General features: G+C 41.9%; 2 protein-coding genes and 1 non-coding gene across 3 annotated transcripts; all 3 read right to left on the bottom strand.

Annotated features, from left to right (window-relative positions):
- Positions 1–12: 12 nt before the first annotated feature.
- On the bottom strand, positions 13–5,083 carry LOC109872059 (40S ribosomal protein S15). Its single transcript, XM_020463150.2, has 4 exons — positions 4,974–5,083; positions 2,338–2,423; positions 1,673–1,907; positions 13–169 (listed from the first exon to the last, which is right to left on the bottom strand). The coding sequence occupies exons 1-4, from the start codon at positions 4,974–4,976 to the stop codon at positions 56–58; spliced, it is 438 nt and encodes a 145-aa protein (XP_020318739.1). The 5' UTR covers positions 4,977–5,083; the 3' UTR covers positions 13–55.
- On the bottom strand, positions 2,150–2,282 carry LOC116357854 (small nucleolar RNA SNORA35). Its single transcript, XR_004205896.1, has one exon. It is a non-coding gene; the product is annotated as a small nucleolar RNA SNORA35 (small nucleolar RNA).
- A 1,192-nt stretch (positions 5,084–6,275) lies between the features above and the next one.
- On the bottom strand, positions 6,276–13,177 carry LOC109871788 (calponin-2). Its single transcript, XM_020462784.2, has 7 exons — positions 12,783–13,177; positions 9,754–9,875; positions 9,373–9,439; positions 8,898–9,035; positions 8,478–8,594; positions 7,863–8,009; positions 6,276–7,676 (listed from the first exon to the last, which is right to left on the bottom strand). Exons 1-7 carry the CDS (start codon positions 12,843–12,845, stop codon positions 7,383–7,385), a joined length of 948 nt encoding a protein of 315 aa, XP_020318373.1. The 5' UTR covers positions 12,846–13,177; the 3' UTR covers positions 6,276–7,382.

Here is a 13,177-nt window from a genome sequence, read left to right as displayed (position 1 = left end):
GCCGACAGAAAAGTGTGGGGACCTCATTTTTATTTATACAAAGACAGCAGCCCTTCTATTTCAGTGGGATGAAACGGGAAGAATGTGTAGCTCCGATACCGGGGCGACCGTGCTTGACTGGTTTGTAGGTGATTGAGAACTCCCCCAGGTAGTGGCCGCACATCTCAGGCTGGAGAGAGAAATGTAAAATTGTTAGTACGGAGCAGGACAATCCTGTTACTAGACAACTAGAATACACCTGTACCACAACTACCACAGTACATTGTGCACTGACAGCTTCAGACATAAAACTTTTAAGGCCAAGACTGATGCAGGACCAAAACATTTATGGACAACACAAAAATCTGTGATTGTTAACAAAGGCTATGGACCTCGCTTTCTGCACAGGGGTATTGTCATGCTGAAACAGGAAAGGGCCTTCCCCAAAAAAGGCCTTCCTTGTGTGAGGCTGCTCGGCCATGGAAACCCATTTCATGAAGCTCCTAACAAATGGTTATTGTGCTGAAGTTGCTTCCAGGGGCAGTTTAGAACTTGGTAGTGAGTGTTGCAACCGAGGACAAACCATTTTTATGTGCTACATGTTTCAGCACTTGGCGGTCTTGTTCTGTGAGCTTGTGGGTGCAGGTAGCCTAGTGGTTAGAGCGTTGGACTATTAACCGGAAGGTTGCAGGATCGAATCCCCAAATTGACAAGGTAAAAATCTGTTCTTCTGCCCCTGAACAAGGCAGTTAACCCACAGTTCCTAGGCCTTCATTGAAAATAATAGTTAAATAAATAAACTTGTGTGGCCTACCACACGTGCTCCTAGACGTTTCCACTTCATAATAACAGCACTTACAGTTGACCGGGGCAGCTCTAGCTTGGCAGAAAATAGACAAACTGACTTGTTGGATGACGGTGCCACGTTGAGTCACTGAGCTCTTCAGTTCAGGCTATTCTACTGCCAATGTTTGTCTATGAAGATTGCATGGCAGTGTGCTTGATTTTAAACACCTGTCTGAAACGGGTGTGGCTGAAATAGTTGAATCCAATAACTTGAAGGGGTGTCCACATACTTTTGGCCATAGTGTATCTTATTACTATTACATTAACTGTCTGAAATGTGCTAACTGCTATGCAGTTGTGCATTTGGTTTCGTTCTACCTGATTAGCTCTCGCAAAACCAAACTTCTCTTGGTAACAGCAGAGACTCTCCTTTTGGATCAAAAGCCTTGCTGTCTAAAAATGTGAGTGCAGCAAACTGAGTAGTATTTTTTAGTTCCTTGTATAACTGAGCTGGGATGTCTGTACTGTAAATAGTTAATGTCAGAGACTATAAAATGTTCACAATGCACTCTTTAGCATTTAGCTAGCATTCAATATGGAATTTTACATTAACCTATTAGCATTGCTAACCTTTGAATTAGAGGCTCAGTGAGGTTAGACAGTTTTTATTTAACTAGGCAAATCAGTTAAGAACAAATTCTTATTTACAATGCCAGACCAAACCTGGAAGACACTGGGCCAAATTGTGCGCCGCCAGACCGCTGCCCCACCTGGAGCCCCCAAAATAATACCCCTTGTGTTCAGTGTCGGTATTACCAGATTTCCCAGGACAGCACAAGGTTGGTATGAAGGTATGACAATCTGGAAACCGCTCAAGCCTACCCATAGATCTTTCCCATAACCTCACCTTGATTTCAACCTGGTTGAAGGTCTTTCCGTTGTACACTCCGACCATGGAGCCAACCATCTCAGGCAGGATGACCATGTCCCTAAGGTGAGTCTTCACCACCTCGGGCTTCTCCATGGGGGGAGCCTCCTTCTTGGCCTTACGCAGGCGCTTCAGGAGGGACTGCTGCTTGCGGCGAAGGCCACGGTTAAGTCTCCTCCTCTGGCGGGCGCAATACAGCTGCATCAGCTGTTCACTGGAGGAGAGGAGGTATGATGCAGTCAGGCATACTTTCAGATTAACATTCAGCATCAGGTCCAAATAGCAGACATCTACAGGGAAGTTAATTAAACATTTAAATCTGGACTGTACCAAAATAGCCTCTAGAATTTCACATACTTAGTCATAGTCCAAGTAATTATGTAATGATATGTATTTTATTAAATGCAAATTTGAGAAAACAAATGAAAATGGAACACAGCATACCAGTTGCCATAATAATGTACCCAACTTTCGAAAGAGAGAACGCCACTGTCAGACCTCACCCTTCTGCAAGATGGGGTTCATCTAGCATTGTTATGATGGTTACACTCAGAAAGGGCTGAGCTTTCACCGAAATACCACAATGCAAACAGCAATATTGCCAAATGTAGTGGCGCATTTACTGGATGAATTGATTTACTCACTAGGACATGTCCAGAAGCTGGTCCAGGTCCACACCTCTGTAGGTGAACTTCCTGAAGGTACGCTTCTTCTTGATCTCGACATCCGCCTAGAGAAATCACGCAAACTACTTTAACACAGTGGATATTGACGGCCAATGAAAATGAGTGTTAAAACGAGACGTTCATTAGGAATAGAATTAATAATAGTTATAGCCACTATGTGTTAGTAGAGTGCTGTCGTGCTTACTTCGGAATCCCCTGTGATATGCAACTTTTCAGGGAAGTTAGGAACCAATATACACAGGCAGTTAGGAAAGCTAAGGCTAGCTTTTTGAAACAGAAATGTGCATCCTGTAGCACTAACTCAAAAAAGTTCTGGGACACTAAAGTCCATAGAGAATAAGAGCACCTCCCCCCAGCTGCCCACTGCACTGAGGCTGTCACCACTGATAAATCCACTATAATTGAGAATTTTTATAAGCATTTTTCTACAGCTACCCCTACCTCAGTCAACTGCCCTGCACCACCCACAGCAACTCGCCCAAGCCACCACATTTCTCCTTTACCCAAATCCAGATAGCTGATGTTCTGAAAGAGCTGCAAAATCAGGACCCCTACAAATCAGCCGGGCTAGACAATCTGGACCCTCTAAAATTATCTGCCGAAATTGTTGAAACCCCTATTACTAGCCTGTTCAACCTCTCTTCGTATCGTCTGAGGTTCCCAAAGATTGGAAAGCTGCCGCGATCATCCCCCTCTTCAAAGGGGGAGACACTCTAGACCCAAACTGCTACAGACCTATATCTATTCTACACTGCCTCTCTAAGGTCTTCGAAAGCCAAGTTAAACAGATGACCGACCATTTCGAATCCTGTACCTTCTCCGTTATGCAATCTGGTTTCAGAGCTGGTCATGGGTGCACCTCAGCCAAGCTCAAGGTCCCAAATGATATCATAACTGCCATCTATAAAATACATTACCGTGCAGCCGTCTTCATCGACCTAGCCAAGGTTTTCGACTCTGTCAATCACCGCATTCTTATAGGCAGACCCAACAGCCTTGGTTTCTCAAATGACTGCCTCGCCTGGTACACCAACTACTTCTCTGATTGAGCTCAGTGTTAAATCAGAGGGCCTCTGGCAGCCTCTATCGGGGTACCACAGGGTTTAATTCTCAGGCCGACTCTTCTCGGTATACATCAATGATGTTGCTCTTGCTGCTGGTGATTCTCTGATCCATCTCTATGTAGACGACACCATTCCGTATACCTCTGGCCCTTCTTTGGACACTGTTAACTAACCTCCAGATGAGCTTCAATGCCACACAACTCTCCTTCCGTGGCCCCCAACTGCTCTTAAATGCAAGTCAAACTAAATGCACGCTCTTCAACTGATCGCTGCCCGCACCTGCTGGCCTAGCCAGCATCACTACTCTGGACAGTTCTGACTTAGAATATGTGGACAACTACCTAGGTGTCTGGCTAGACAGTAAACTCTCCTTCCAGACACACATTAAGCATCTCCAATCCAAAATTGAATCTAGAATCGGCTTCCTATTTCACAACAAAGCATCCTTCACTCATGCTGCCAAACATACCCTAGTAAAACTGACCTTCCTACCGATCCTGGACTTCGGCGATGTCATTTACAAAATAGCCTCCAACACGCTACTCAACAAATTGGATGCAGTCTATCACAGTGCCATCCGTTTTGTCACCAAAGCCCCATATACTACCCACCACTGCGACCTGTACGCTCTCGTTGGCTGGCCCTCGCTTCATACTCGTCGCCTAACCCTTCGCTCCCAGGTCATCTACAAGTCTTTGCTAGGTAAAGCTCCGCCTTATCTCAGCTCACTGGTCACCATAGCAGCGCCCACTCCTAGCACGCGCTCCAGCAGGTATATCTCACAGGTCATCCCCCAAAGCCAATTCCATCATTGGCTGCCTTTCCTTACAGCTCTCTGCTGCCAATGACAGGAACGAACTGCAAAAATCACTGAAGCCGCCTCATATCTCCCGTACTAGCTTTAAGCACCAGCTGTCAGAGCTTCTCACAGATCACTGCACATAGCCCATTATTTATGTATCTTGCTCCTTTGCACCCAAGTATCTCTACTTGCACATTCATCTTCTGCACACCTATCACTCCAGTGTTTAATTGGTATATTGTAATTAGCCACCACGGCCTATTTATTGCCTTACCTCCCTTATCGTACCTCATTTGCACACACTGTATATAGACTTTTTCATTATTATTGACTGTATGTTTGTTTACTCCATGTGTAACTCTGTGTTGTATGTGTCGAACTGCTGTGCTTTATCTTGGCCAGGTCGCGGTTGTAAATGAGAACTTGTTCTCAACTAACCTACCTGGTTAAATAAAGGTTAAATAATAAAAAAATTCTCTAAATGACTAAACCTGACTCGGTAAATAAACAGAAAGCTAGCATTAGCACTGCAGGCAACCGTATGAGCTTAACATGCATCCCAAGCTTTGTGGTAGCGTCAATAGTGTTTCATCCTAAAATTCACCAATGTATCAATTGATACGTAGTGATGCATTGCACTGTAAGGTTTAATAAATCAAATGTATTATAACTTAGCTGAGATGGACATAGATGGTCAAATTCAGGTTCTTGTAAAATCGGGGCCCTACCATTTTGCCTGATGTTCCGGTGAAAAGAATGTTCCGAAGTCTCGTTTGTGCTAATATCGCGCGACTCGTAGGGACATCCGGCTATCTATTTCCGGCCAGGCAAAATATTTGTATATTTCACTGGACCAGTAGGTGGAGGTATTGTACAATAACTTTTATCTTTATCAAACATCAAACAGTGCAACTTCCATTCAAGTTGAAGTCACTCACCATAGTCGGGATACTTCTATAGGAGATATCCAAATGAAAACAGCTGAACAATTTGTGTCATCTTTTTTTACAGCTGTCACACAAAAATATATCTAACATGGAATAACACAAAGGCAGGTGGTAAGAGAAAACACATTTGATTAAAGACACCCAGCCCACCACACCTGATAATGTTCATACAGAGTACAATGTTACCCTGATTATGTGCCGTATAAAGTCAATCACCATCTATAAATAAACCATGTAGAAAGAGGTCCTGATTTCGGTACCAGATCTTAATTTTCTTCTCCCACGTGATCTCCTTCTGAAACTGCAAAGTGCCATACAACAGAGCTTCTGCTGTGGGTGGACAACCTAGAAACAAACATGTGCAAGAACAAGACATGTAATACCCATATGTCTGTATGAAAATTGCTAAGAAATTCTATGTGATATCAACCCACCTTACCTGGTACCAGAGGAGGCTGGTGGGAGGAGCTATAGGAGGATGGGTTCATTGTAATGGCTGGAATCTAGACGATTCTGTGCTTCCAACTTTGTGGCAACAGTTTGGGGAAGGCCCTTACCTGTTTCAGCATGACAATGCCCCTAGGGCACAAAGCGAGGTCCATACAGAAATGGTTTGTTGAGATCGGTGTGGAAGAACTTGACTGACCTGCACAGAGCCGTTACCTCAACCCCATGAAACGAATTGGAAGCATGCTCGTGGCTGAATGGAAGCAAGTCCCCACAGCAATGTTCCAACATCTAGTGGAAAGCCTTCCCAGAAGAGTGGAGGCTATTATAGCAGCAAAAGGTGGGACAAACTCTATAGTAATGCCCATGATTTTGGAATGAGATATTTGTCAAACAGGTGTCCACATACACTAAATTACCAAAAGTACTTCTCTATTCCATCAGTGACCCAAATGACTCAAAATCCCATGCCGACTACACTGCATTTTTCACACACCATGCAATTACTATGTTAGGCTATGGAACGTAGACATTGTTCATGTCCTAATTAAAACCACATGATCGTAGCCTAACTTATGATAACCATGTAACTAATGAGACACTCTATAATTGTAACTAATTGGCACATCAGGCTGGTTTGTATACAATGTATGTCTTTATTCACACATATTTCCCAACATCCATAAATGTTTCTATTCATAATGAAAATATGGATCGAAAGGAAAGCCCAAAGAATATATATAAAACCAAAAAGGTAGTAAAAGCACATTTCCCTTCAGAGTCGGTATAAAACAAAAACACTTAAAACTATATATAAATAATCACATTGAATGACAGAGTTCAAAATCAAAAAATATGTTTGATCCTCTTATCAGTGAATCCATTAAAACATTATACAATGAAGAAAATTGACAAAATGAATCCAGCATCCAGCTTGGAATGTTGAAAGCCTGAATGTTTTTTTCCCCAAGATACTCTAAGCCAAAGAAAACAATCTTGGCTCCAGTTGCTCTGGTTATGCAAACAAAGGAAATATTTCCTCCAAAGAAAGTATACAGTTGGCATACATAAAAACGTGGACGGTGGTTTCTTTTGAAGGTCCAAACAGATACATCTTGTTGTCTTTTAGATTACCAAGTAAAAATACTGAATGGATACAAATAATTACCACAAATTTACATCAATTATGGTAATATAAATGTATATAGGTTACATTAACAATATGACCTTTGGTACAAGGATAGGTAAATTACAATTATGGAACAGTCCATTTTTGAACTGGGGATTTTTAATAATTGAATTCTATTGGGTCCTTTCAAAGATGGATTCCAGGCAATATTTGCCTGAAGATTTAAAAAAAATTGTCATAAACATTTAAATGTACCAATGGCAAACAGTTATTGAGGGGGAAACTGGCAAGAGGGCTTTGGTACTTTACTAAAAGCTAATCATTGGGATATAAAAGCTAATCACAGCCCAGACACCAGTACTAGCTTTAGTGGTTACACTTTAAAAACACATAAGCATAGCCATTTCAACAGGAATATAAAAACCTACTAATGCATAGTACATGTGAGATATGTCTAACATTGGTCCTAACCGGTGCTTAAATGAGGGCAAGAGGGCACTATTGTCCAATACCAAAAGGAGATCAACCAAAAGGCGGAAAATCCTATGTAACAAATAACTTTGAAAAAGCCTTTCTTGGTGTTTCTTCTGTTTTCAACCAGCACAACCCCCCTTTTAATAATCCGTCCCCTCTTGCTGGTACACCGGCACTGCTTCATCTTTGAATTCTTGGTAACCCTCGTCTTGGTAGTCAGGGACATATTCGGCTCCGGCCCCATTCTGCTCCTCCTCGTTCTTGGGGCAGTACTTGGCGTTGTAGATCTGACGACCCAGGCCAAAGTTCTGCCCGCTCTGATTGGCACCTGCATTGGAGCCCATCTGCAGTGACATGGTGCTGTTGTCACATTTGTCTGTGCCCAGCTTCTGGTCATAGATGGCACGGCGGGTTCCTGGAGCTGTCATGCCAGCCTGAGTAGATGAAGATAACTAATTCATATGTAGCAGTGAATTAAAATAAGTAAGAATCCATTAGTAAAAGCCAAAGTTTACTAGTGCAGTTATGTCCCCCATTGACAATATTGATACCTTGATTGAGTTAAGACATGGTGAAATTAATGAGAACTTGCATTTGCTTTTCTACACATGGACTTCTACCTGACTGGCCCCCTTGTTGGTACCCATTTGCAGACTGATGGTGGAGTTGTCCATGGGGGGCAGGATGTGAGCCTTGGGATCGTAGAGGTGCCTCCTGGTGCCGTATGCATTCATGCCCGCCTGGCTGGCACACTTATTCGTCCCCATCTGCAGCGAGAGACAGATATCAGTTATAAAAGGAAAACAGCAAAGGATGAATGGAAAATTACAACCCCCCCCCCCCCCCCCTTAGATGGAGACTTTCAGACAGACTGAGAATGCCTGAGTAGATATCATCAAATCAACAATATTGTTCTTGGCTGAAATAGAAGTCATGCCAAAGGGCATATAAAAGTTAGGAATCATTGATCTAACCCTACATGCATCCCTTCAATAAGAAATATCCAAAACAAATAGAAGTTATGAAAAGATGAAATAAAAGATGAGTTTTATAAGAACAATAGCATGGATGCCAGTCTGTCTCTGCCTTAGCCTGTTATAAAGGCTGTTAGCAATATGTATTGGTTAGCTTTGCTACTGATGTTTTTTTGTTTGGCAAGACGGCAACAGAGCTGGCAACAGCAAAAAGAACAACATGTTCTTCAGTGGTATCACTGTCAACACATTCCCTCTTGCCTGCAGTCCAATGACACATTGTCCGGCCTTCATCTTCTCCTCGTCGAATAGCCTCTCCTGTTTGTCTGCGTACTTCACACCAATGTCCACTCGGGACTGGCAGCCCTTGGTCTTGGCCTGCAGGGGAAAGTGTACAGAAATCCATTCACTGTTGAATGCCCCAATATTTTACTGGACACAATTCTATGAGCTTATTCAGGAGGGGGCTGTATTTACATCCCGCTTCTGACACCATATGTTGATGAAGACGAGACACCATTATTTTAGCGTCTGGAACATCTTTACGAAGACAAGACCTTGTTGAACAGAGCATTACTGCATGTCAGGTTAAGCGATTTATGCAAGTGGCAATTACACAGTTCAAATACAGAAGATTCTCATAAGGGATGCAACCATAAAAATTTGTTTGAAAAGTTTTACCGTGCCAGCGAGAGACAGCAGTGTGCTCTGGACCTGGGTCATGTTCCCACTCTCAAACAGGTCGTTGGCCTCAAAGATATCATGGGGCTTCAGGCCGTACATTTGGATAGATTTGATGAAGTTGGTGATGTTCTCCAGCTAGAACCAGACGAGTGCATAAGAAGAAAAGATGAGTAAAGAGCTTCTCAATAATTGCATGAAGGTAGATTTTAGGAAGTCACACCTATAACGAGGCCATCACAAGCCATTGAGCTAAAAGGCTCTCTCTGGCACACCGAGGTCTCACTATATTTCAGTAAACTCACTGGTCCAGAGAGTTGCACCTCTAACAATAACAATCTACCTCTGCCTTTAAGCTAGTAAAAAAACAGGCTTGGTCAGCACAACAGCTCAGATATATTCTCTAGCTGTAAAACCAGCTGGTAAAGTACAGTTCAAGTCTGTTCACGTAGAGAGAACAATCCAAGCAGCTCACCTGATGCCAGTTCATGGTGGACGAGTTGATCTTTTTCACAGAGCCAGGTTGAAGTTTGTTGATCAGTCTAGGGGAGGAAGAGAGTTTGCTTACTTAGACTGCGACACCTCATAGGCAACAGAAGGAATCAGAGGAGAAAAGGCTCTATATTGAGGAGAAAAGGCTCTATATTGCAGTAAAACCCACAGCAAGGAGGACAGACAGATATGCAATGGATTGTATGATTTGATGTATAATATTGTAGCTAGCAGAACGTTTGTGAGTGATGTCTTTGGTTGAATGCATTGGCTGGTGCCATAAAATGTGTAGCTTTATGGGTCAATAAAGCCACATTGTACATAGGGACGTGATGACGGATCCTGGCCCTATTCAGAAACGTACTTGCACAAGATGACACCATTTTTCAGGCCTTTCTGGAAGTCTTCCCCGATGTCACATCCGGTCGTATCCTCGATCCAGACCTTTAGCTCCTCCTCTCTCTGAGGGTCGTACTTTCCGGCAATCTGGGGAAGGTCAAAAGTTCATTACATCTTGGAAAAAGTTGCACAACATGTAGGTTACACTTTATTTTACAGTAATGTTTCCACTGGTGTTTAGGAGAAAACTTTCCAATGGGTACTTCAAATAGTTACCAATTGTGTAGAATTATCTGGTACCTAATGGTGACCATTGCTGCTTGTTTGAATGAATCCCAAAGAAACAAACAAGTAATTCATAGATTATTACAGTGTATTTTACCAGGTACTTCCCGTATTAAAAAAAGTGTTACTAACATATGTGTGGAAGTACTCATCATCAATTGATGACTTGGTAGTGGGCGTTTGCATTTCCAGAACCACAGCAGAAATAAAGAATATTATGGTTTGTGCGTGTTAAAATTCTCTCTCAAGAGTTTATTATGGGCGGCCCCAAAACCATGATTCACGGTGTCAACCAATTGGGATAACTTTGTGTGTTATTCTTGCTGTTTAACAGCCCTTACAGAGCCAACACTGACATTAGCTCAAACACAAAACGCGCACGCATCCTGTTCGGTTAACCACTTAAATCTCCTTGAAGCACAGGAAGGCAGCTGCATGGTATAGGGGAGAGTTAAACTATGCACAATTTGACGCTGCATTCCTTGTTGAGAGGGTGTTTAAAGTGTTATCCTGATTTGTAAATACTTTGGTTGAGTAAATAATCAAAAGAAAGTGTGAAGATGGAAACTGGCACTAAAAGCAACGTTTAGAAAACGTCATATATCTGTAGTGTCGATCTTACTGTGAAAATGCTACTACAAATAGAAATGCAAAAACACTGCAATGTTTGTACAGAAAGTTATATTTTTTTAAAAAGGTCTCTATATCTCTCAACAATGCATTTTGAGGTTGAAGTTACAAATACATACCAAAGAATAGTAAGACTGAGGAATAGGGTCAAAATATTCTCCACAAATTTCCCTCCACGGCTAAAATGTGAAGCGGAACTTTAAGTACAACCGAATAAAGGACTTTCTGGGCAAACCGGTCCTGTCATTATATATTTGCTTCATTTGATTATCCCCAAATTAAAACAACATTGACTGCTTTAATTGCCCACAGGACATTTGAAAGATGTAATTTCGAGAGGCATGGTGAACTCAAGGAATTCATTCCGCGGCGCAATTTAGATCATGGGGAATGAGACTGTTAGGACGCTGAGTTGAAGGAGTTTAAATCCAATGGATTGAACATGGACCACTATTACGTTCTCAAAAAACATATTTGATAGTCTTGTCTAGTGGATCAGTTCCAACATCTGGGTTAACCATAATTTCACCTACCATCTAGAATTGTTAAGGGGCCTAGTCAAGGAGGAAAAACTCCTTGAATAACAACACTTCACATTGCATTGCTACATCATTAACGGCAGGAAATACCAGAGACAATGGACATCATTCATTGGTATGAGAGGAAACCACCAGCTTTACATCCACTTGGCTACCCGTACACTGTTCTGAGGACCAATGGAAAACCCTCGCCAATATAAGGACTCAGCCACGGAATGCAAACAATAAATCAGCCGGTGGTCTAAAAGACACATTGCTAGGTCTCAGACACAGAAGAACATAATGCACATGCATCTGCTATGTGTAATCTGCAGTTAAATGGATCAGGGTAGTAACATGGGGACCTGAGTATTCCTTTGTATAACATAACTTGGAACATGATGGGTAAAGTTTGTTGTTTATGAAAGATAAACAAAAATAATATTATATTAGTCATTATTCTCTATTTACATAAGTGAAGAGCCAATAAGTGAAGAGCCAGGTTGGCGAACTTTGCAAAGCATTTCAATTTCATTTCTCCCATTACACTGTAAAAGTGTAACACACGATTACAAAAAAATAATAAGTACAGGACCACAAACTCTCTAAATCTTCACTGTAAATTTGTGATAAAACAGTTATATTTGGCCCGAGGGATACAGTAGTAGGTTAACTCCTGGTTGTGCCATCCACACTGTCATTGATGTTTGGATGAAGGGCATTTGCAGATAAAATTAATCTAAGATCACTTAATTGGTCAAGTACACACAAGGTCCAACCGATTTGGTGGAAGCAAACCTCCGGTTGCCTGCTCACTTCCCGACAAATGTTTCGAGTCTCCGGGATTCGAACTGGCAACCCACCGGGTTGCTGACTCGGTTCCCTAACAGCTATACTACCTGCCACCAGAAAACACTGGCACTGTCTCCTGTCAACGTTTACTTTTGAAAGTGCACATGTTCAAAAATAGTACATATTTCTATTTGGATTGTTTTGCGATGCCAATTGTCAAATTACGCACGTGGGCGCACTGCGCACTACAATAGCCATTCACCAAGGCCCCAATCCACCACAGCGCAGGATGCAGCAGTTGTTCTCGTGATAGGACTGTGTGACCTCTGGATGGGTGACAAACTCAGGGACGTGGATGGATGGATGCATGAAAGACCTACAGTGTTGTACTGACCAGTTTCTCTATGTAATGGGACAGTATAGGGATTTTTAACTTGCCACAAGAAAATATACATTGCCAACACGGGCAACGCCCATGCCTTTTTAAGCGCTTCCCAAAAGTAAACCAACTACTTAAACCAAACTAAAGTTTTTTTAAATTAGCATTTTGTCATATTAATGAACAGTGTTATCAAACATATGTGCGTAGCCGGTAAAACTTGTAATTTGATAAAAGTTTACCGCTTTATTTAGGTCATTCCAAAAGTATAGTAGCTTTGCCCGTTCCACGTAATTATCTTTACACTCAGTCTACATCATAGCCTATGTAGCCTAAAAGACCTAGGCATACACATTTTTCAATAAATAAATCAAGTTTTCCGTAATAAACCTCACTAACGCTATAGGCAAATTATTCATTTGCACTTTACTCCCTTCCGTGAACACTTACCTTGCTTTTGACTTCTGCAGAAAACCCATAAGCAGGACCTCTGTTAAATGATGAGCCAGACATTATTATAAACGAGTTACTTTGTTTTTCGTATAGATACTTTGTGCAAATACTTTTATTTTCGTTTCTCTTCCAGTTAAACTCCGGAGTGAACTAAACACTTCCTTTCTTTTTTCTTGCAACCAATAAAAATGCTTACACGAACTTGTACGCTTCGTTAATCGATTTTAGGCTCCACCTTCCCCTTTCTGAGTCTAGGTAGTGACTCGTGATTGATATCAAAAAGTCCTTATATGGAAGGAAAGTCCCACATTCCTGAATGGTGGGAGTATCCTATGGTCCAACCAGCAGTCATGGAGTCTTGAATCACCGTCGGGAAAAGTTTGAGTAGAAGG

Source organism: Oncorhynchus kisutch, linkage group LG27 (genome assembly GCF_002021735.2).
Source record: "Oncorhynchus kisutch isolate 150728-3 linkage group LG27, Okis_V2, whole genome shotgun sequence".
Taxonomy (NCBI): Eukaryota; Metazoa; Chordata; class Actinopteri; order Salmoniformes; family Salmonidae; genus Oncorhynchus; species Oncorhynchus kisutch.
This window is presented reverse-complemented; position numbering and strand designations above follow the sequence as displayed.